General features: G+C 38.4%; 1 protein-coding gene and 1 long non-coding RNA gene across 4 annotated transcripts; both read right to left on the reverse strand.

The window, feature by feature from the left end:
- Nucleotides 1-512: 512 nt before the first annotated feature.
- LOC104240153 (potassium transporter 26-like) lies at nt 513-3945 on the reverse strand. 2 transcript variants are annotated; one of them, XM_070149988.1, is made up of 7 exons: nt 3697-3945; nt 2781-3258; nt 2625-2675; nt 2281-2541; nt 2137-2183; nt 1680-2049; nt 513-1524 (listed from the first exon to the last, which is right to left on the reverse strand). In XM_070149988.1, the coding sequence occupies exons 1-7, from the start codon at nt 3892-3894 to the stop codon at nt 716-718; spliced, it is 2214 nt and encodes a 737-aa protein (XP_070006089.1). In that variant the 5' UTR covers nt 3895-3945; the 3' UTR covers nt 513-715. The 2 variants fall into 2 exon arrangements, with proteins under 2 accessions (XP_070006089.1, XP_009793235.1); XM_009794933.2 differs by having other exon boundaries at nt 2137-2189.
- Nucleotides 3946-19093: 15148 nt separating this feature from the next.
- Nucleotides 19094-20537, reverse strand: LOC104240143 (uncharacterized). 2 transcript variants are annotated; one of them, XR_714341.2, is made up of 4 exons: nt 20311-20495; nt 20105-20215; nt 19748-19928; nt 19094-19633 (listed from the first exon to the last, which is right to left on the reverse strand). It is a non-coding gene; the product is annotated as an uncharacterized lncRNA (long non-coding RNA). The 2 variants fall into 2 exon arrangements; XR_714339.2 differs by lacking the exon at nt 20105-20215 and having other exon boundaries at nt 20311-20537.
- Between the last annotated feature and the right edge of the window lie 4993 nt (nt 20538-25530).

The raw sequence follows: 25530 nt of genomic DNA on the forward strand, positions 1-25530 counted from the left end.
TAAGGTTACGGAGATAGGTCTAGAAACCATAAACAAATGCTCTTCTACAGGGATGGTCTAGGATTGAAACTTTATGTGTTCAATCATTAACGTTTTAGAATTGAACTTACTGTATTTTGTAAATTACGGGTTCGGATCTAGTATTTCTTGAAATTTAGTTGGTTTTCACACACATACATACATACATACATACATATATATACACACACTGCCTCGAAAATAGTAGGTTCGGGTGAACCGTGGCCTAAGAGCTGCATTGGCAACTGTACTTCTGTTTTGCAGGCTGTTAGATCCTGGAGTTGATAGATCCCATATCCGAAATCATTAACATTGGACCATGGTTTGCAGAATCAAAGATGTAGAAACCTTTGAAATTGTATATGACTACAGTACATTGGAGGATTACATATACAGCCCTTAAAGTGAAGTTTACTTACACATCACTGTGCTGATAATAAGAATTTTTCCTGAAATTACACATGCTAGGCTTTCATGCTACAGGAGCCACAACCTATTGAACTGTATTTATTTCATTAGTACATTACATGTTTTTTCTGTTATCTTGAAAAAGATTGAGTAGCCATAATAAGTTGCAGAAAAAACACTCTTTTGGCTTTTGGGATGCGCTACAGGAATACTACAGAGGAAAGGGTGTGAATTACCATCTGAATTATATATGTAATATATTGTGTTTCCCACCCAGATGATTCATTTTTTAAATTTCATAAAGCATACCAACTTGAATTGTTTTATCGGGTGGAATTTGAAGCATCGAAATGGCTGGCCTGCTATTATTCTGAAGAAACCTGTACAAGTAGTCTATTGTAAAGCGGGCAAACCAACCTTTATTTGATTTGAGAATGGTTCTTCCTAACACAAAAACTGTTCCTCTGTCAGCAGCTGTATCTATCTTTTGTTTTTCGGTAGTAGACTCAGCTTGCTCTTGGAGTTTTGTGATCATCAAAGTAACAAAGTCATCTCCTTCCATGCTCTGAGAATCTTTATATCCGAACTGAATCAAACACCTATAGACCCCTTCAACTGATCCCAGCTTCCCCACGTTGAAACGTTCCTGTAGCAAGACAGTTTTAATGGGAAGAGTTGTAACAGTGACAATTACCATGATATCTCGAACAGAATTTGTGTGTTGAATATAATGCCGGATAATGGGTGGAATGCCATTGACGAGATCGGTGAAAAAGAAGCAGATTCCTGGTGCTCTATAGCTTGATAACATTTGGTTCAGCTCAGGTAAACTCATCTTTCTATCTGCTTCGTACTCATTTTTCTTACTCCTTCCATATGTCCAAGATAACATGATGGTCAAGAAGAAAGCAGAAATAGCAAATGGTACCCATCCTCCTTGTGGTATTTTATTGAGTAACGATGTCATGAAACAACCTTCAATTATTGTATAGGGAAAGAAAAATCCCAATATGAGAATCATATTTGCTTTCCATATGAGTAGCATCACCAATGTTGTCAAGAATGTAGTTATGATCATGACCCAAATTACCACCACCCCTGTATTTGAAGTAGGAAAAGTTAGTAGCATATTATTCGGACTTGCAGCTTTGAATTAACTTATATACACTGATAGCATAAAAGATTTTTATACTAATAATCTAGTTTTAACATGATGATAGTATTGAAAATTCTAGCAGACAATGCATGCTTACCATAGGCATTTGCTAGTTCGACACCGCCTTTAAATCCAAGAACGAGAGTAACACAAAGAATCATGAGGATGTAGTTTATTTCTGGGGAATAGATTTGTCCTTCATGCTTGGATGAAGTATGTATAATGTTTACTCGAGGGAAGCATCCGAGAGCAACTGATTGCTTTACAATGGAAAAGCTTGCTGATATCATGGACTGGCTAGCAACTATGGCAGCTAGGGTCGAGATAACAAACATCGGCCAGTATACAGATTTTGGTAGGGAACTGTAATAGGCGTTGTTGATGTTTTCCGGATACCTCACCAGATAAGCTGTTTCACCAGCATAGCTGAGAACTAGGGATGGATAAACCACAAAAGAAAACGCCAACTGCAAGACTCGATCATTGCCATCAATCAGATTAACATTTCTAATGATAAGATTTTAGAGTTCTTAATTAATTCGTTCCTTAATTACCTGAATTGCTCTTTTATTGAAATGACCTAAATCAGCAAACATGGCTTCTGCTCCTGCATAACAGTTTAAACAATGAACTTCTCCTTTCTTTTATTTCAAATGCTTTTATTTTTGTTTTTCCTCAAAGGAGTTACAAAGTTAAACCTGTAATGCTTAGAAATACTGCACCGAGAAGATTCCAAGCTGTCTTTCCATTTCTTGAAACAAATTTCACAATGTAGTGTGGAGAAAGAGCTTTAAGAACGGACGGATAGTACTTGGAAATATTGTAGATACCGACAGAAACATTGGTAGCAAACCACAATAACATTATTGGAGTGAAGCAGAAGCTAACTTTGCTTGTTCCACAGCGTTGAAAAGTGAAAAGGGCAATTAGCATAATCAGCGACATGAAAACCACATGATCTGCAGCCAATAGAACCTTGTGATTAGGTGAGTAAATGGAAGGAAATATTATGAACTTGCGATAGAACTGTCTTTGATTTTACCTTGTGTTATCTTGGGAGAGAGAGATTGAATTCCTTGGAGGGCTGAGAGAACTGATATATACAGAAGTAGAAAGGAACATTGATATAGCAAGTGTATGCACATGAGGCAGAGAAAGGAAATATAACTTGGAGACAGAAAGAAAGGCAGAATGTTACCACAAGTAGCAGGAGTGAGAGCTCCATCACCAATGACCATACAAGTTCCAAGTAAAACAACAAAGGTCAGAAAATTTTGAGCTGCACAACTTCTCTCCAGGAACTTCTTAGTTTTTGAACGCAGAGGACTTCCACTCTCGGCCTGGCTGTAATAAGCCATACCCTCAACAGACTCCATCCGAACATTGTGGATAGTAAGTTTGCTTCGAAAATTGATATGGCGACAAAGATATGAATAGAGAGCAAAAGTACCGCCTTCTCCATGATCATTAGCATGGAGGACGATGAAGACATATTTGACTAACACGAGCAACGTTAAAGTCCAAAAGATTAGGCTGAATGTTCCAAGTAGATCATCTTCAGTTAGATTTGCCAAGCGAGTAGAGGAAAAGACGTTGACCGGAGAAGTTCCTAGGTCTCCGTATACAACCCCAAGAGATTGGTAAGCCAACAACAATGTCTGCACAGCTGGATATTTCTGAGAAAAATAATCAAAATCTCAGTTTGCTCATGAATGAGTTACAAGTCTTCAGTAGATTTCTGCCTAACTTTGCATAACATATATATATAGAGAATAGTCGTGTCTGGGGCAGCTTGTGCACTCGTTGATTATTCCACTAGATACCAGCTGGTACCTCCTACCAACATTAGCTATGTTGCGCGGACTCTTCAAATGTTATCTCACCCGTGTCGGATCCTCCAAAGATACACTACTTTTGGAGGATCCGACATGCACCGAGAGAAATTTTCGGAGAGTCCAAGCAAACATAGAACATAGGTATTGTACAATGCATCCTAGCGTTTATTATCTTTACTAGGATTGCAGCCTTAGTAACACATGGTTTTTACTTACTTCATTGACCAGATTCTTTGGTGTGATTTGTTGGAATATTGAAGATGAAACATTAAAGATTACCTTAGCTTTGGTTAAGGGAAGCTGGTAAGTCTGTATAATATTCATGTTTGTTTCCATGGAAGGTGCTACTACTGGTTCTGGTACAATTCTCCTGCTGCTGCTGTTACAAATTTCAACACGATTGCTATCTCCAATAATGCTTCCATTTTCAACATCATACTTCTTTCCGCTGGAATTGTTGCTTTTTGCATCCTCCATGATTTAAATGCAGATAGTATAGTTAATTATGAAGTTGCTTCATTCTTATATATTAAAAACCTCAAGCACTGTCCTGTTTGGTTGATCCTCAAAATAAAATAAAGAGCTTATCTACTGCTGCTAAATTTAAAACCACAAGTTGCAGGAGATGGAGCAGGTAAATAAAGACATCATCATATATATATGCTTTAGCAGTAGCTCCACTTAGTTGCATACAAATTCATTTCGTCATCCCCCTTATAATTTGCAAACTGGGATATGAACCGTAATTTTTGCTACATTATCTTGTTGACATAATCCATTTCATTTTCCTCTATATAAATTAAAGGAATGACTGTTGATACACACTTACATATAACCAGAAACTTCTACAGATCCTATCTCTGTTGTTGCTTTGCTGGGATGAACCTTAGCTTATCTAATTAAGTAAATCAAGCTTAATTTTTTTTTAATGATGGTGGTGTCAAGTCCAACGATTGCATGCACCTTGACTAATTCCACTAGTACCAGCTACCTTCTATGAGCATTGATGCCGGTAACTTTGTCCACCAAGGCTTAGACATATGAGAAGAAATCACCTACTGTTTTTTGTCTCCCATAAGATTTGAACATGAGACCTCATGGCTCTCGACTTCATTGCCGATCACACCCTTGGGTATAACTCAAGCTAAAATTTTTAGAGAGTTAAAGTATGAGCATGGATAAAATATATAACTCAAATTTTTAGCCAAAATATATGAAACTATATTACCCTCAATGTTTAAAGTTTGATATAATTACATTTAGTATACCTAATTACAAATTATATACCATTAGTGGTTTTTAAGGGTATTAATTACACTCCTAATTTAATGGTACCGTATATTTCTTCTAATACCACCCCCCCCCCCACGTTTCTCTCTCCAATTCCTACACCTTCACCCAAGTTTCCCTCCCACACCCACGATTTCTATATCAAAATCCCATTATTTCTTCCATAGCCAAGGCTTTGAATTCGAATTTGGGTTTTCAAAAGACATTGTTTGTTTGGATTGGATGTTGTTGCAAAGAATTGAGAATTCTCTCTACGTCTCTCTCTATCTCGCAATCCCAAATTTCAGTAATATAAGAGGAAAGGAAAAGAGAGCAGCAATTCCACCATTGACAGCCATTAAAAAGCTTTGAAGCTTTGAATTCTCATTTAGGTTTTCAAAAATCATTATTTGTTTGGATTGGGTGTTGTTATAAATAATTGGGAATATGGTTTGGAGTTTATATCTCAATTTTGAGGGGTTTTGGTGAAGATTAGACTAGGTTTTGGCTAAATTTCACATTGAAACTCGAAAAAGAAGAAGAAGAAGACATGCATACATTATATTGCAGAAATTGTAGATAAATTATAGAAAAATTGTAGACTGTTGTTTATTTATTTTTGAGCTTTGTGTTTTTGTGTTAAAAAGTTTTGATGGGAGCTTGTTATTCCACTTCGTCTGTTTTGGAGCTAACTTGTGCAGAAGAGAAGATGTTTTTTAAGTTATATATATATTGCTATACCTTTAAATTCAAGAAAGTATGGTTGTATTATATTTAAAGAGGCGTGAATTTGTAGAATAGGTTGAATGTGAGGAATGAGTCAAATAAGACTTACAATGGCTTGTTTTCTGTATTTAATCTACAACAAAACTACATATCATTTGAAAAATTAATATGAAAATACAGAATTTCATTGTTTCTACAAATTATCTACAAAATTTCTTAGGAAGATCTATCCCTTCATCATGTTTTTTTGGATTCCATATTTAGCATAACAGTTTCTTAAGGAGTAACAAGAGCATATAGGAGAATCACAGAATTGTAGCATAATCGGGATTTTTGACATAATTGGGTTTTTTGCAGAAGATTTGTAGAAGTTTTAGTCGTTTTTGATTTGTGAAAACAGAAAACAAAGCATCTACAATCAGAATACAAATAATCTACAATTTATCGATAAAATATCTACAAACTGGGTACATTGAATTTTAGTATCCCAATTCCCATTCAATTGTAGCATAATTGGGATTTTCGACATAATTGCATTTTTTGCAGAAGATTTGTAGAAGTTTTAGTCGTTTTTGATTTGTGAAAACAGAAAACAAAGTATCTACAATCAGAATACAAATAATCTACAATTTATCTATAAAATATCTATAAACTGGGTACATTGAATTTTAATATCCCAATTCCCTTTCAATTGTAGCATAATTGGGATTTTTGACATAATTGCGTTTTTTCAAAAGATTTGTAGAAGTTTTAGTCGTTTTTTATTTGTGAAAACAGAAAATAAAGCATCTACAATCAAAATACAAATAATCTACAATTTATCTACAAAATATCTACAAACTGTGTACATATTTGGACTCGACATGCTTCCCCTGAAATGTATGTTTCACATTTTTGATACATATTTTTGTCCAAAACAGTACTAAATCATCCACTTAAATACAATATTTATACAATGTTGTTCAACTTTCATACAATAGATAAATGAATAAAAGAAAAATAAATAAACAACAGTCTACAATTTTTCTACAATTTCTGCAATATAATGTATGCCATGTCTTCTTCTTCTTCTTCTTCTTCTTCTTCTTCTTCTTCTTCTTCTTCTTCTTCGAGTTTCAATCTAAAATTCAGCCAAAACCAAGTCTAATCTTTACCAAAATCCCTTAAAATTGAGATATAAACTCCAAACTATATTCTCAATTATTTACAACAACACCCAATCCAAACAAATAATGATTTTTGAAAACCCAAATTTGAATTCAAAGCTTTCAAGCTTTTTAATGGCTGTCAATGGTAGAATTGCTGCTCTCTTTTCCTTTGCTTTGTATTACTGAAATTTGAGATTGAGAGATAGAGAGAGATGTAGAGAGAATTCTGGAAACGGAGTGTATCGCAAAAACAGAGTATGAAAAATCTTGATCTGCGTTGTGGAAGATCAGAGTGAAACCGACGATAATTATGGAATGTGCGTAATCTGCGTTGTGGAAGATCTTGAAGAATATTTAATTCCCCAATTTTAGCGCGCCTAATTAAGGAATCCTACAGCTACAATGATTCCTTATTTAATGCATTGTTTATATTTTGTAGGAATACTTTAGCATGAAGGGTAATATGCAAATTATGAACATATTTAGTAATATAGTTTCCTATATGGTATAGGAACGAAAATTATACGGCTTTTTGTGTTGCTTATTCCGAACCGTCGTAGTTGCATAACAACTTGTAATTGACTACTTTAAGCCCTAATATGTTATAATTGCAGTATTGCAATTTCATAATGATCAAAAGCATGGATGTCACCTTCAAAATACATGCTACGAAAGAGCACACCAAAAAAGTGAGAAATATCACCATATAATTCAACATTTTCCTAAGTCAAACTAACATGTCAAACACCACTAAAATCTTCTGCTTGCACGACGCCGCATAACATCCAATAATGAAGATTTCTCTCAAATTAAAGCCTGGAATTTTTATTTTATAACTATTTTAAATGCTTAAAAAGGAATAAACTAATTAGATTCAATTTCTAACAGCATGTTAAAAATTAAAATCAGGAGGAACCACTTTATGTCAAAAAAGAACCATAAGAAAAGCAAAATAACTAAAATTTTAATGCGGCAAGAGAACTTATACCTGTGGAGGAATGGAAAACGAATGAGCAAACTCCACAGAGATATTCCCTATGTTCCTTTCATATAAGCTAAGTAGTGCATTTAATTTTGATTTCATATTTGTCATCTCTTGCTGCCACTCTGGAGTTGGAGCGATAGTGTTAGATGAACTGATAACGTCCAACTATGCATTTTAAAGGACAAAGTGGTCGCTGTAAATATAATCCGGTTTTTAAGTCCGGAATCGAATCCTCAGGGAACTAACCTATCTATTACCCTCTTCGGTAATGTTATTATCAACTCAATCAATCTCTAGATGCAAGATTTTTGATCAATAACAATTGGATTTTTGTTTAACTACTTCGACTACAATTAATAACAATGGTAAGCTAAAACAAAGATAATTCAATGGTAAAAAGGTCTAGGGCAGTGATTTCTCCAATTGCTAGTTTAGGTCCTGACTCTTCCGCTATAATCTCGCCATAATACTCTATGAGGATTAAGAGTTATAGGTTATCGTAATTATCTCTGGATCAACTACAATAATTTACTAGAGCATTCTCTCGAACTACTCTAGCTGACAATAGTTATGCAACTCTAAAGTATCCCACCAAAGTTTTGTTATCTTTAAACCCACTTTTAAGTTCAAGTAATGAATCTCTTCAATTACCCTAAAGTGGTGTTGTTCAACCGCTGTCTAACCTAATACTCTTTTTCAAGCAATATAAGATAATTAGACACGATTAATCAAAGGTCCATTCAATTAATCACCATACAAAACGTAGTTGAACAATCATATCATAAATCCGGCTTGATTATAACAACTTGAGTCAAAACTTCAACCAACAATTGGTTGCATCAACCCTAGATAAGTATTTAGCTACTCATAACAAAATAAGAGAAAACTACTAAATTGTTTATAATGTAAAATTGTAAGAATTAAAAGGAGATAGAAAAACTCTAATGTTTTGTTGATCTTCTCACACTTGTTCTTCCTCCAAAAGTAGTCTAAAATTAGTTTACCCTTTCAATTGGGCGAGTTTCTAAAGCTTATAAGGGTTTTATAAAAGTTTCCCCGAAATTATACTTTGGTCCTCAAACTTCAAGGTGCGTGAACAGTGCACCGCGGTTACGGCCAACCGCGGTCGACCGCGGTGAAAGCTGACCTTTATGCCTCACATCAGTAACCTGTCACGGTTCACCGCGGTGCCACCGCGGTCGTATGCTTCTTTGTGTTCGGGTACTTCTCGAGTGAGTGTTTTTCTTCACATTATCGCCTCCAAAACACTCCATATTGCTTCCTCTCATATAATATTCCCTGCTAAACAAAAGAACACTATTTAGAGCATTTTGTTGGCAATTTATCTATAAAACAACAACAAAGTATGATCATATTAAGGTGTAAATATCAACTATATCGCCTACTATCAACACCCCACACTTAAATCATTGATATTCCTCGAGCAATCCACCACACTCCATCAAAATTTCTTCCCTAAGCTTTTCCTTTAATGACTAACACCATGAACATTTTACAAAAATTTGCACCTAGTAGTGAACAACCTTTACCTCAAGAGTCAAACTTTTTGTACCATGCAACATTTGTACTTACTCAAACTACTCTATACAAGAGTCAAGGCTTACCTTTCCTTTGTGGATCACATGCCCTCACATCACACAAGAGAGTAGTTCCACATATAACGATAATTAGAACAAGTAGGAACTAATATAGACAAAATTCGCTCACTCTCAGAAAGAACGTTCACATGCCACAAAGATGCACCATAGGCTTGCCCGTAGTGTAATACTTTACTAATTGAGCCCATTAAGTCTAAGATCAATAGGACTTTACTTGGTTGTAATGTAAGCTAAGGGACGGGTAGGATATATTTAGATATAGTGACTAACCTCCCTAAGCACTTTTAATACAATTACATTAAACTTAAAGATCATAGTTGTGACAACCAAACACTCCACCTCATTTATTTTAAACATCCCCATCCATTAGGTGTAATTTGTACAAGCCACCACTTATCAACCATTATAATTGTTTATGACCCATATTTTTTTTTCTTTTTGTGGTGCTTTTTCTTTTATGCTTCAAATTCCACATCTTTTCACTATCTCAATGGTTCCACTCAAAAACCAAACCACCACCCCACACTTTTACTTTTGCATATTTCCATTACCGTTCAAGTACTTATTGGGAGGTAAAAGGGTTCAAACGGCATGCTATTCAAACAATTGGGTAATGTTCGCAATGTGGTTGCCAAAGAAATGGGGTTATAGGCTCAATAGGGTTAACTACGATGTATTGCATTCAGGTGGGTTTACTTTATATATCTGGCTCAACAAAGAAATGCCTATATCACTTCTAAAACTGAAAGAAACTACTATTTCGCTTTGCAAACACACAGGGCAAGTTCTAGGCATCAAATATGAAACATGAAAACAGTAAAACTCTCACATACATGGCATGTGACTCACTCCAGATTGGTTTATCAAGACATTCTCTTTTGAGTGTTCAAGTTAGATACAAACGTACAATTTTAAGGCACTCTAACAGGATTTAACCAATGAAGCTAGGCGTTAGACTCTAGTGTCTATTGTGTTCAGGTGTAAAAAATCGATTTTCGGTCGTAGCCCATTAATCCTAACCTAAAACTAAAAAGAACAAAAACAAAAATTACCTATACCCGGTTCAAGCTAAACCCTTGGAAAAGAACTGTGACCCAAAGAAAAACCAAGGGGGAGTTACTACACTACCTAAAAATAAAATAAAAAATCTTTTTGGTCTTTTCTCTAGACTACTTCCCTCAAGAAAATTGTCTAAAGGATCCGTTATCAGGAAGAGTCTCCATATTCCAATTTTTTTTTCTCGACTTAGTCCCTCAAGAACCCCGCCGAAAGAGATCTGTCGTCGGGACAAGTCACTTACTATTTTAGCTTTCCTAATGAACTATTACTCTACATCAAAACAATCAAGGCAAGACAAAACAAGCAAAATTAAACAGTCAATTATTACAATTACAAACATACAATGAAGTATCCCCACCCCACACTTAAAATGAAGGCATATCCCCATGGCTTAAAATTTAAAGAACAGTGAGGTTAAGGATCTTCCCTGAAGGCTCACTCCTGATCGGAGACCGTGTCTGGGTTCACGTTGCACGCACGTCCCAGTGCTCTCAACCAACCCAAGAATTTCTTCTCTGATTTCACTTGCCTCTCAGCCACCGCATCAACACGGACACCCAAATCAGTGACTAGGGTACGCAACCCAGCCATATCTTGCTCCAAAGCTGTCATACGGGTGCTCTGGCGTGGCTGTGATGGGCCTGCCACATCAGCTCTCGGAGGAGGGGGAACCTCAGCTACCTCAGCATCATCATCATCATTATCAGCTGAATCATCATCAGAGTCATCAACATTCACCACCAGCTCTTGTCCAATTCCAATTTTTCTCGCCCGTAACGGGGCTTTTAGTGGCAATCTCCCATCAACCCGAGGGTCTTCAGGGACTCGAGCAATACGGCACAACCGGGTGATCAGCGAAGGGAAGTAGTGGCCCTTGGTTAGCTCAGGTGATCTAATGAACATCTCTTCATGGATGAGTCGGGCCACATCAAAATCACTGTGGGACATGAAATATTGGATTGCGGATGCCCGTGGTAGATTAACATCTGTCGTGTTGCTGGATGGCAACAATCGACTATTGACAATGGTGAGCCAACACTTAGCCTCCCAATTCAGACAGTGGGAGTTGAGAGTAATCTTGTGCTTGATCCATAGGTGTTCTCCGTCCAGCACACAGATAGTATCAAGAAGAGTGCCCTACAAGTCCCGTGTTCCGCTAAAAGTAAGATAAAGATCAAATTCACCCCGAAACACAGGCAGCCTGTATACCCTGTAGATGGTGTCAAGGGATGCATTTATCGGGGTATTGCGCACCATCACAACCCCATTCTCATCTTCTGGCAAGTTCACATAGAACTCCCTTACTAGTTGAACATTAGCCTCCTCCGGTACCTCGAAGAAGATGTCCAGCTGATACCGCCTTAGCTCTTTAAACATATTGGGGCATTCCACCTCCAAAGTCGTGTGATCAATGTGCACCTCAGGTTATACCTTCTTAGCTGCTTTCTGGTTGTACCTATCCTACGCTGCTCTGGATACAAACCGAGTGCTATCGAACTGAGGTGCACTGGCTTGGCTCCTAGCTCGTGAGGAGCCTCCCGGTCCACTAATGGAGGGTCCAGTGTTTCATCGCTTCCTGGAAGAACTCATTGTACCTATCATACAACGAAACCCCTATTAGTGAGTGCGCAAAATATGTGACTATGGATGGTTACTCAGACTTCACCATAACCATGTCACAATAGCTCCTTATATCTCCATTGGGCAATTTCCCAAACACCTTGTGAGCAGGGCACTATCCAGACACATATAGCCCTCATGGGCACATCAAAGCTCTTCCCCAATCAAGTATACTACCATACCAACACACCCCACACTGACTTCATTCAATCACCCACCAATAACACCGTTCAAACATGCAATGCATAACCCCTTCACCAATCAAACTCAAAAATGAAATTTAAAAGCAAAAACAAGAAGAAAAAAAGTATACCAACAATTACATCCCAACACAATATAAAATTGCATAAACTACAACACAATACAACACAATACTAAAGAAAAGAGAAAGAAGAGGTGAGGAACATACAATAGTTGAAGAATGGGGAGAGGAATGGAGGTGGGGGATGTTAGTATGAGGGAAGAAGAAGAAGAAGAGAGTATTTAAGGGGTTAGGGTTTAGAGAGAGAGAGAGAAATTGGAAATATGAGGGAGGGAAACGGGTGTGTTGGGTTTAAGAGGGGGGAGTTTGGGTTGTAAAATTAAAAGAGGAGGAAAAGAAATAAGAAAAATGGAACAAATAAAAAATTAAAATTACCTGGGACCCACCGCGGTCCACCGCGACCGCGGTGGGTTTAAAAATTCGATGCAGAAAGTTCACGCAACCGCGATCCACCGCGGTCGCGGTGAGGTGAAAAATCTGAGGCAGAATGTTAGCCTTCCACCGTAGTTTACCGCGGTCGCGGTGCTAGTGCTGTTTTTCTATTTTTTTATATATATGAAGTTACATGAACACACTAACAACACACTCGTGGGTTGCCTCCCACGCAGCGCCTAATTTAACGTCGCGGTACGACACAAGCATTTGATCATCATTCCTCATCCGCGTACTGGGCTCTTCCAAAGTGATTACCACTCTATCCTTTTTTTCTTCAGCCATTCCCAAGTAATGTTTCAACCTTTGCCCATTTACTGTGAACTTGTTTATCCCATCTTCTGATTCAATCTCTACATCTCCATTTAAGAACAATTGCACCACTCTGAAGGGTCCTGACCATCGGGACTTTAACTTACCTGGGAACAATCTCAATCTCGAGTTGTATAACAATACTAGATCTCCAGGTTTGAAGTTTCGATCCAAGATGTGTTTATCATGCATTAATTTCATCCTTTCTTTGTATAATCTAGCACTCTCAAAGGCCTGGAACATGAATTCCTCTAGCTCATGTAACCCAGTGATTCTGTTAGTACCTGCTGTCTCCATGTCTAAGTTTAACTGCCGCAATGCCCAAAGTGCTTTATGCTCTAGCTCAACTAGGAGGTGGCATGCCTTGACAAACACCAACTTGTACGGTAACATACCAATTGGGGTTTTGAAGGCTGTGTGGTACGCCCACAAAGCATCATCCAATTTCTTTGCCTAGTCAGTCCTTGTTGCATTCACTATTTTTGTGAGGACACTTTTAATCTCCCTGTTGGACACTTCAACTTGCCTGCTCGATTGTGGATGGTACGGGGTGGTTACTTTATGACGAACTCCATATTTTTTCAACAGCCGTGTGAATGCTCTATTGCAGAAATGGGTTCCGCCATCACTGAGTATAGCTCTTGGGGTACCAAAACGTGTGAAAATGTTGTTCTTCAGAAAACCTAGTACCCCTTTAGCGTCATTGGTCGGGAGAGCCACCGCCTCGACCCACTTGGAGACATAGTCAACTGCTACCAATATGTATTTGTTACCATACGAGCTAACGAATGGCCCCATGAAGTCAATCCCCCACTTGTCAAAAATCTCCACCTCTTGAATTGTGGTCATTGGCATCTCGTGTCTACGAGATATGTTGCCAGTCCTTTGGCAATCATCGCAGCTTTTAACCCAAACATGGGCATCCTTGAATAGAGTAGGCCAGTACAAGCCTGACTCCAACACCTTAGCTGCTGTCCGAATTCCTCCAAAGTGTCCACCATATGGTGAAGCATGGCAAGCCTGCAAAACAGAATGTTGATCTTTCTCGAGGATACACCGCCGGATCATGTTATCTACACATATTTTAAACAATAGAGGTTCATCCCAATAATAATATCGACAATCACGAAAGAACTTTTTCTTTTGAATTGAGGAGAGTTCATAAGGTACAATACCACTTGCTAAATAATTAGCAATATCAGCATACCATGGTGCCTCCTCCATTGTCATTGCCAGTAACTGTTCATCTGGGAATGTCTCTGTTATACCCTCAACCTCTACCTTCTTTTCAGCTCCTTCCAACCTTGAGAGGTGGTCAGCTACTTGGTTCTCTGTCCCTTTTCGGTCACGTATTTCCAGATTGAATTCTTGTGACAGAAGAACCCAGCGAGTCAAGCGTGGCTTTGACTCCTTCTTTTCTAGCAGGTACCTAATTGCTGCATGGTTAGTGTAAACAATAACTTTCGAGCCAATCAAGTATGACCTAAATTTGTCGAATGCAAAAACAACAGCCAACATCTCTTTTTCTGTCACAGTGTAATTGAGTTGTGCACGCTTAACGTTCTGCTTGTATAATAAATCGGGTGCATCAGTTTACCCTTTCGCTGCCCCAAGACTGCTCCTATGGCATAGTCACTTGCGTCGCACATGAGCTCAAATGGTTACTCCCAGTTGGGTGCAACAATGATGGGTGCAGTCATCAATCTCTTCTTCAGCTCCTCAAATGCCAACCTGCAATCATTAGAAAACACAAAGGGTGATCTTTTTCAAGGAGTTTTCATAATGGGTTAGCAATTTTGGAGAAATCTTTTATGAATCGCATGTAGAACCCGGCGTGCCCAAGGAAACTTCTCACCGCCTTGACTGAAGTGGGCGGTGGTAGTTTTTCAATCATGTCAACCTTAGCATGGTCGGCCTTAATTCCTTTACTGGACACTCGATGTCCCAGGACTATCCCTTCCTGTACCATAAAATGGCACTTCTCCCAGTTCAACACTAAATTTGTCTCCACACATCTTTTGAGCACTCTTCTTAAGTTGTGAATACAGTCCTCGAATGAATCTCCCACCACGGATAAATCATCCATAAAGACCTCCATAATATCCTCCACCATGTTTGTGAAAATGGCTAACATGCACCGTTGAAATGTCGCCGGTGCATTGCAAAGCCCAAACACCATTCTCCGAAAGGCGAAGATGTCATAAGGACAAGTGAAGGATGTTTTCTCTCTATCTTCGGGGGCTATTGATATCTGATTGTACCCCGAATATCCATCTAAGAAACAGAAGTGTGATCGCGCGACCAGCCTGTCCAACATTTGGTCAATAAAAGGCAAGGGGAAGTGGTCCTTCCAGGTGGCTGTATTCAATTTTCGGTAATCCATGCAAATCCGCCATCCCGTGACTGTGCGAGTTGAGATCAACTCATTGTTCTCATTTTGCACAACAGTCATTCCCCCCTTTTTCGGCACACATTGGACAGGGCTGACCCAATTGCTATCAAAGATGGGAAGATGATTCCCGCATCTAACCATTTGATCACTTCCTTCTTTACTACCTCTTTCATGTTCGGGTTTAGCTTTCATTGATGTTCTTTGGAAGGTTTGTGCCCTTCTTCCAAGAGAATCTTGTGCATACAGAAGGCTGGGCTGATACCCTTTATGTCTTCCATGGTCTAGCCAATGGTAGTCTTACTTTCCTACAGTACCTGTAAAAGCTGTTCTACTTGCACATCTAGCAAACCAGATGATATAATAACAGGAAAAGTAGAATCAGGGCCTAAGAAAATGTACCTGAGGTGAGCTGGGAGCGGCTTCAGCTCCAGCTTAGGTGGTTCCTCTACTGATGGCTTTGCTGGAGGTGTAGCCCTTTTTTCTAACTCAAGGGACTCAAACTGAGGGTTTCTTTTCCAGAATCCTTGGCCTTTAAGTTCCATGACCCACTCAGCTAACCCTTCACCATCCATCTCTTCTAAATTTGTCAGACATGCCTCTAATGGATCTTTAGCAGCCAGGGTCACATCATCTTCTTGCAAAATTACATCCACTGCCTCCACTAGAGAGCAATTAGCATATTCACTGGGTCTCCTCATAGATTGCTGAACATTGAATATGACTTATTTATCGTTCAATCTCATTTTTAATTCCTCAGTCTCACAATCGATCAGTACTCTCCCAGTGGCCAAATATGGCCTACCTAAAATGATAGGTATCTCTTCATCTACCTGACAATCAAGAATAACAAAGTTTGTAGGGAACACGAACTTCCCCACTTGCACCAATACATCATCAAGAATCCCAGTAGGCCTTTTTACCGTGCGGTCAGCCAGCTGCAGCAGCATCGAAGTCAGTCTGGCTCTGCCAATGCCTAGTTTGGTGTATACAGCCAGAGGCATCAAATTTATGCTGGCTCCCAAATCACATAATGCCTTTGCAAAGGCATAACTCCCAATCGTGCATGGAATAGTGAAACTACCTGGGTCTGGCATCTTTTGAGCCATCGGTTTGGTCACTATTGCGCTGCAGGTCTGCGTCAGAGTCACTGTGGATAGGTCCTGAAAATCAAACTTCCGTGAGATTAGGTCTTTCATCATCTTTGCATAACCTGGCATCTCCCTCAAGGCATCCATCAAAGGAATATTCAACTGAATTTGACGCAGCATCTCCATAAATTTCTTGTATTGATCTTCCTTCTTTTGTTTTACCAGTCTCTGAGGGAATGGTGCCGGTATCACCCTTTGTGCACTGTTTGCTGGCTTCTCTTTGTTGGGGTTCTGTGGTACAAGAGGCACCACCTACTCTGTAGCTTGTTCATTTACCTTAGCCTTACCTTTTTCCTCTTGACCCTGTTCAACCACCACTTTAGTCAGATTTGATGGTTCATCTACCTCTAGTGGAATTGGAGTGGCTGGCGTAGTCTCTTTGCTGGCTTGTGCAAACTCTTGCTCTTTGTCTAAATCTCTCCCATTCCGGAGACTTACTGCCATCAGCTGATTCGGGTTTGGCTCCTTGGGGTTAATATTTGTGTTTGCTGGCAATGTTCCCTGGGGGTGGTTGTTTAAAGCCATAGACAACTGCCCCAACTGAGTTTCAATGTTCTTTATTGCTGAATCATGTACTGCCAACTTTTATTGCATCTTACCATTTGTCCCAATGAGTTGCTGGAGCATCCCCCTGATCTCTACCATGTTGTTATCTTGCTACTGAGGAGGTTGCTGATATGTCAACTGTTGTTGGTTCTACTATGGGTAGCCCTGTTGTCTCTGGTGGTATGGCACCATTTGGCCTTGAACTTGCATGCCCCCAGGTTGAGGCATGTTAGGTTTGTATTGCTGATTTGGTGTCGGTCTCCACTGTTGTCCTCCTTGTCTCTGACCCCCAAAGTTGTTAACATAATTCATATATTCCCTTGCCCCTTGATTTTCACCTTCTCCGCTCCATGAGCGCACATAAGACTGATTAACACAGGGCGTACACAGTCTTCCATTTGTCGTGTCAACAATGTGCATCTGTTTGGTACCCATCTCATCTATCTTCTTTGTCAAAATACTCATCTGAGTGTGGCCATGTTCTCTGCATGCGAATTATTTAGGCCAAGAGGAACTGAATGCACTATGGGTGCCAGTATTGTACCTCTAGTCATCCACCCCGAATTCTGGGACATCTTGTCAAGAAGGACTTTGCACTCGGTGAATGTCTTACTCAAAAATGCACCTCCAACTGAAGCATCCACATTGGCCTTTAGATTGTCAGCTAACCCCATGTAGAATCTCTGGCCAAACATCTGGTCTGGAATGTCATGGTGAGAACACTTCACCAACATCCCTTTAAATCTTTCCCAAGTTTTTTGCATGGTCTCAGTCGGCTGCTGCTTGTACTGCAATATTTCATCAATTTGCCTTGCAGTCTTGTTGGGCGGGTAGAACTTATTCAGGAACTGCTTTACTAATTCCTTCTAGGTGACAATGGAATTGATTGGGAGTGAATTCAGCCAAGTCTGAGCTTCCCCAGTCATAGAGAATGGGAACAATAATAGCTTGATAGCTTCTGGGGTCATATTTGGCTGCCTTTGAGTCACACAAATTGACAGAAAATTTTTCAAATGCTGCTGAGGGTCTTCAATGTGTGACCCGGAGAACAATCCCTTATTCTGCAGTAGATGCAACATGTTGTTAGCGATCTGGAATGTCTCCGCTTGAATTGTGGGCACAGCTATGGCAGTTTCCAGGTTGTTAGATATGGGTTGAGACCAATCATAAAGTGCAGCTTCTGGCACAAGAGGTTCCACCACTCTGACGTTTGGGTCAGCTGGCTCATCCCTGATGTTTCCGTTGACGTTCTCTACGACACCCATGTCAACTTCAAGCTGGTGTGGTTGTTGTGTTTGTTGGATTCTCCTGTTGGCACGGTTCAATGCCCTGAATGTTTTCTCGGGGTCTGAAAGTCCTTCAAGCAGTTCTCCAGTCCTCGAAGAATTTCTAGGCATACACCTAAATTCCACAAGAGTTCAAACGTTAGAATTTCAATGAAAATTGTTTAACACCTTTGAAATTTGATTTAAACTAATAAATTTTAACACTACTTTTAAGTAGTAATAAATAACACCGTTAGTTTCCCCGACAACGGCACCAAAATTTGATAACGCCCAACTATGCCTTTTAAAGGACAAAGCGGTCGCTACAAATATAATTCGATTTTTAAGTCCGGAATTGAATTCTCAGGGAACTAACCTATCTATTACCCTCTTCAGCAATGTTATTATCAACTCAATCAATCTCTAGATGCAAGATTTTTGATCAATAATGATTGGGTTTTTGTTTAACTACTTCAACTACTATTAAAAACAATGGTAAGCTAAAACAAAGATAATTCAACGGTAAAAAAGTCTAGGGCAGTGATTTCCCCAATTGCTAGTTTAGGTCCTGACTCTTTCGCTATAATCTCGCCATAATACTCTATGAGGATTAAGAGATATGGGTTATCGTAATTATCTCTCGATCAACTACAATAATTTACTACAGCATTCTCTTGAACTACTCTAGCTGATAATAGTTATGCAACTCTAAAGTATCCCACCAAAGTTTTGTTATCTCTAAACCCACTTTTAAGTTCAAGTAATGAATCTCTTTAATTATCCAAAAGTGGTGTTGTTCAACCGCTGTCTAACCTAATACTCTTTCTCAAGCAATATAAGGTAATTAGACACGATTAATCAAGGGCCCATTCAATTAATCACCATACAAAACGTAGTTAAACAATCATATCATAAATCCAGCTCGATTATAACAACTTGAGTCAAAACTTTAACCAACAATTGGTTCCATCAACCCTAGATAAGTATTTAGCTACTCATAACAAAACAAGAGAAAACTACTAAATTGTTCATAATGTAAAATTGCAAGAATTAAAAGGAGATAAAAAAACTCTAATGTTTTGTTGATCTTCTCACACTTGTTCTTCCTCCAAAAGTAGTCTAAAATTAGCTTCCCCTTTCAATTGGGCGAGTTTTTAAAGCTTATAAGGGTTTTACAAAAAATTTCCCAAAATTACACTTTGGTCCTCAAACTTCCAGCTGCGTGAACAGTGCACCGCGCTCGCGGTCGACCACGGTGAAAGCTGACCTTTCTGCCTCACTTCAGTAACCTGTCGCGGTTCACCGTGGTCGCGGTAGCCTTCTTGCCTATGTCATTTATGCTTCTTTGTGTTCTGGTACTTCTCGAGTGAGTGTTTTTCTTCACATTATCGCCTCCAAAATACTCCATGTTGCTTCCTCTCATATAATATTCCCTGCTAAACAAAAGAACGCTATTTAGAGCATTTTGTTGGCAATTTATCTATAAAACAACAAAGTATGGTCATATTAAGGTGTAAATATCAACTATATCGCCTACTATCACGAACCCACATAACCACGACGGAATGTCATAGATGTCTGTTTGAATGCTATAGTTGGAACTACATCCAAGCCTAAACCTCGATCACGGCCGGGGTGCTCGGGACCAAATACTATGCCAAGTGCATCATTAGGTGAAGGTTCGTCAAGACTTTCTGATCTTTGATTTCGGATTTCTTCAACTCTTTCCTACAAAAATTGAAGAAGCATAAACTAAGCAATAGATCAAATGACTGGTACATTTGAAAAACAGGTACTGAAAACATGTTATGGTCTTAGCTTCTCAAGTTTCATAACATTCATGCAGTAAACTTGTGGCTTGATAATTTCATCAATTCAAAGAAGTCAAATTAGCAATTACTTACTAAATGCATTAATAAAATCACCATTTGGAGAGTTTATCTTTTCAATTACAGATCCATCTTGTCAACATTATCGCTGCTATTCCATACATAATAGTAACTAAATTATTGGAACTGCAGAGGTAACAACAAACCATCAAAGAAGATTTGGAGCATAATCCCTGCTTGAATGGAAGGAAAGAAATGCGAAATGCTTTAAAGGGAAGCACCTTAAATACAAATGTATATGGCATTCGGCTTTTTGGCGTAATCTACTGGATGAAGACAGTATTATGTAGATTTCATAGAATCTTTACAAGAATAAGACCTTTTTGCAGGTATCCTTCTTTTTTGTTTTGTAGGGAAGGAATACTGAGGATAAAATTTTAAGAGTAGCCTAAAAAATGTCCATTTTTGCAAACGCCCAAATACTAGCTCTCACCAGTACGTATCGACCAAAACTTAGCTACTTAACTTAATGCTAATAAGTACTTTTTAGGTGAAGGTATTAGGTGGCTAATAAGTGTCTTTAAATATCAGTATTATGAGTGGCTAGTAAGTGCCTTTAATCCTTGCTTTCAAACAAGAAAGAAAAATGGACTTTGGTGCCATAACATGCATGTACGAAGAGTTGTCAGATTTTAAAAATGACCATACTATTTTGAAAGCGAAATTAAGGAATATCCACCAACTCTTGCCACCACTGTTATGTTGGGGTGTGTTTATGCATAACCATATAATTGATGCGCTATGCAATCAATTATTATGACCGCAAATACTGAGTATAACGTATATATTATATGCGCTATAGCTTAACGGGGTAATTGGACGTTAAGGTATAACGCATTTTTTAGATGCGTTATATATAATATGATCCTCAATATATTTTTCACCTGTTTTGATCTCTTAAGTCAAAATTTACTATGTTTTAATTCTGGACTCACAAGTTTCTACCCTACTTTAAATTCAACAACGTATCAAAACATTACAAGAAATATGCCTGAAATAAAGGTTCAAGTCAATTCTCTACCATATCAGTCATATTTGCTTCTTAATCAATAAAGAGACCTATCATTACTCATTACATTAATACTTTTTAAACTAATTCAGCAGTTTAGATTAACTCAAAAAAGCAGCCCATATTGTTAGTGAATAATGAAAATAAAGGTCCAAGTCAAATCTCTACCATTTCAGTCATATTTGCATCTTGATCAATAAAGAGACCTATTACTTACTCATTAATCTTTTCACATCAGTATTCACCTATTCAAGAAGCTACCAATTTTGCTACTCATTCTACAAAGTAGGAGTCTATTTGATTTTTCAAATTCATTTGCATTATATTCATTGCAGATCTCATGTAAGCTTTGAGAATATACATGGGATTAAGGGGGATAAGTTAATCTTTAGTTCCTAGTATCTGTTTCCCATTTATTCTTGTTTTCTAAATTTGAGATCAATGGGTTCACTACAGTATAGAACAAGATAACCAATATGAACATTAAGCCAATAACCTTTCCCCAAGTCAAGCTAGGTATTAATACCTAACACATTTGACAATGTTATTTCAACAGCAGATAAAGAGCAGTATTAATCATAATTCCGTTGGATCTTGGGGTTGTAAAGTATCTTCTTCTATGAAATGGGCGCTATGACAAGTCTTTTGCATGGTCACATTTGATTTTTTACCATGCCAATATACTAAAATTTATATTTTTTGGGAAAAGGGTTTAAGAATCAGGTGCTCTTCTACATCTCGTCTTTGTCACTTGTTAAAATCACATTTTGGACACGGGCACTTTATTACGCGCCCATCAACTGACCCGTGCTCAAAAGCAAAATCCAAAAATTGGCTTAGACCATTTGCATATTCAAGTGTGTTTTATGATTTGCTAATCCAAGATTTATCAATTGACATGCTAGAAAGGAAGACATAAGATCACATTACAGTTGCTTAACAAAAAAGATAGTTCAAAGCTTATATGTGGAAAACATAACCTATGAAATAACAACATTTCATAAGATAATAAAAATTAGTGTTTTTCTAAAGACTTCCACTATAATATTTTCCTCAGTTTTCTTTACCCCTTTTTTTTTTCTTCGGGTAATAACCCAACCTCCAAAATTGAGTGAAGAGAGCATAAACTTACTTTAAAAGAGTAAAATGTGAACAGTTTTACTTTTATCGATATCTTTAATAAAATTGCATTTCTTATACTAAAAACTGAAGGGAGAATAAGCAAATTCTACCCAAAATTAGCATGTGATTTCATAATAGCTTCATTAATAAAGGCTGTTGGAAAACTAATTCAAAGTTGTAATAGAAATTTAAAATTGTTTAGAATTTGGTATTTGCTAGTTTATTTAATTCATGTCTAAATAGGATTAGATTTAATATAAGAATATGCTTTGTTATTTCTAATTGAAATAGGTTTTGTATTATTATAAATATGGGTATTACTAGCTTATTTTAATGTGTGGAGATTTATGAGAATTGTAGAGAGCTTTCAGAGATTAATAATAAAATATTTTCCTTCAAATTGGTATCAGAGCTTCTACGATCTTGGGAGAGAATCAAGTAGTTTCCGCTACCGTCGGGCGGCGCTAGGCAACGTGTGCCGCCCGACTGGCCAAAAATATGTTGGTAAAGTTATAGATAGTTGTCAACAGAATTAGACTATTCGATCAAAAGTTTCAAGACAAATTCAAGAAAAAAAAAGGGCAAGTTTAAAGAGGTGCAAACAAATATGGCACAGGATGAAGAAACTCTTCTCTAAAAGTTGGAGAGAGGTTTAAAAAGTTGGAAGTTTATTATGTGTTTGTAATGACCCGACCGGTCGTTTTGAGAGTTGTAGCTCTATTCCCCCATTTTCTGCTTCTTTTGTGTTCTACAGTTGTATTATGACGTACCGGGTTAGTTCGTTCGGGTCCGGAGTGATTTCGGAGTGAATTGAGATACTTAGTCTCTTAATTGGGAGCTTAAGTTGGAAAAGTCGACCGAATGTCGACTTATGCGTAAACGAACTCGGATTTGAATTTTAATGATTTTGTTAGCTCTGTTTAGGTGATTTTGGACTTAGGAGCGCCTCCGAATCGTGATTTGGAGGTCCGTGGTAGAATTAGGCTTGAATTGGCGAAAGTTAAAATTTTGAAAAGTTTGACCGGGAAGGGACTTTTTGATATCGGGGTCAGATTGAATTTTCAAAAATTGAAGTCACTTGGTAGTATCATTTATGACGTGTGTGCAAAATTTGAGGTCAATCAAACGTGGTTTGATAGATTTCGATGTCGTTTGTAGAATTTGGAAATTTAAAAGTTCATTAGGCTTGAATTCGGGTATAATTCGTGCTTTTGATGTTGTTTGAGGTGATTTGAGGATTCGACTAAATTCGTATGATATTTTGGGACTTGTTGGTATATTTGGTTGAGTTCCCGAGGGACTGGGGTGAGTTTCGAGTGGTTAACAAATCATTTTTTACCTTTAAGAGATAGTTGATGCGTGTTGCTGCATTTTTTCTGGTTTCCTTATACGCAATCGCATGAGTGGGTCCGCGATTGCGTAGGTCTAATTAGGGAAGCTGGGAAATTTGTTCTATGTGATTGCCAGTTGAGGCCCGCGATCGCGAAGGATGGTGAGTCTAGCTATCGCGGACGCGAGGTGAGGTCCGCGTACGCGTAAAGGAAGTGAAGCAACTGTAGGGCGCACACTTTGCTCTTTGCGCTCGCGTAAGGTAGAACACGATTGCGTAGGTTAGAAATAGAAAAGGTACGCATTCGCCTGGGAGCAACCACGTTCGCGTAAGTCAAACTTGAGGGGTAGGTTGGCTTGTGCTATGCGAACGTGGGAGGATGGCCGCGTTCGCGATGAAGGATAACTAGGCAGCAGATTTAAATGTTCAAGACGAGGGTTTGAGTTCATAACATAAAAATTGATTTGGGAGCTTTGTGGGAGATATTTTTGAAGAGAATTTCACGTGGGTGTTTGGGATAAGTGATTCTTACTTGGTTTTGACTAAATTCTGTGATTTTATCCTTAATTTCATCATCTAATTTGTGATTTGGGGTAAAAAATTGGGAAAAATGAGGAAGAACTCTTGAGTTAGATTTTTGAATGGGATTTTTTATCGGATTTGAGTAAATTTAGTATGCTTAGACTCGTGAGTGAATGGGCTTTTGGATTTTGTGATTTTTTCGGATTTTGAGACGTGGGCCCGAGGGCCAAGTTCGGGCCAATTTCGGAATTTTTCTATAATTTAGTACTTTTCTTGTGGAATTGATCCCTTTAGCCTATATTGATTGTATTGTTCTACTTGTGGCTAGATTCGGAACGTTTGGAGACCGATTTGAGAGGCAAAGGCATTTCGAAGTAGAGATTTGCTCGGATTGGGGTAAGTAACAGTTATAAATCTGGTCCTAAGGGTATGAAACCTCCGATTTTGTATCGTGTGATCATTTTGGAGGTGACGGACATGCTGGTGACAGGCGTGTGGGCGTGCACCGAATGAATTGTGACTTGGTCCGTTCCGTGAGATTGTAATATGGAATAACTTAATGTAAACTACGTGTTTCCACTGTTTTATGGAGACTTGATTGAAATTCATGTTAGAAATCATGCTTAGACCATATGATATCACTATTGGGACCTGTTGGGGTCGTGTACTTGTTGAATTAGCTATTATTTGTTGTCTTGTACTTAGTCATGATTTTTACTTGCGTACTGTACCTTCATCTCTTCTTATTCCTTGTTGATATATATTATTATCTCTATTTGGGTTGATTTATATGATTTCTGAGAGCCCAAGAGACTAGGAAGGTTGATGACTGAGTGAGGCCTCGGTCCTAATGGTGAGATATTAATACCATTGTCGCGCCCCTTTTTCTAGCGAAATCGGGCTTCGACACGTGACATCTCTTTTAAGAAAGGTGTTAAAAGAGAGAGTCGCCACCTAACGAGTTTGAGGTGCGTTAGGGCACCTATTTGCAAATAACTCAGCTTTAACCAGTTTGCGCCACCAAAGGTCGGGTAAGGGATCAAAGTTACCTCGAAGAGAAGGTGTTAGACACTCTTCGAGGTCCACAACTGTGGGTCCCGGCCGAACTCGAACTATATGAATTAGTCTATATGATCAAATAAACGAAGAGAGAGCATTAAATTTAAGAAGTTTATTATAAACATGTTTTAAACAGAAGGTACAACTATTTTTTATTCTAGTAGGAAAAGAAAGAAAGCGGGGGGCGGGGGGGAGGTCCAAAGTTTTTTAGCCTGAAGGATCACCCCGTGCAACATAAATAATACTTCGTAACTCCCTCCAGATAGGGTGTTACTTGTATTATTCAGCGGGCACAGACTATCATCTCCTGCTACCCGATTACTATCTTTAAGTCGTTACTTGAAGCGTACTAGTTCAATTATAACGCGTATCCTATGTGTGCACTACCTGTCCCATGCC

The sequence above is a fragment of the Nicotiana sylvestris genome, chromosome 6 (genome assembly GCF_000393655.2).
Source record: "Nicotiana sylvestris chromosome 6, ASM39365v2, whole genome shotgun sequence".
NCBI classification, from domain to species: Eukaryota; Viridiplantae; Streptophyta; class Magnoliopsida; order Solanales; family Solanaceae; genus Nicotiana; species Nicotiana sylvestris.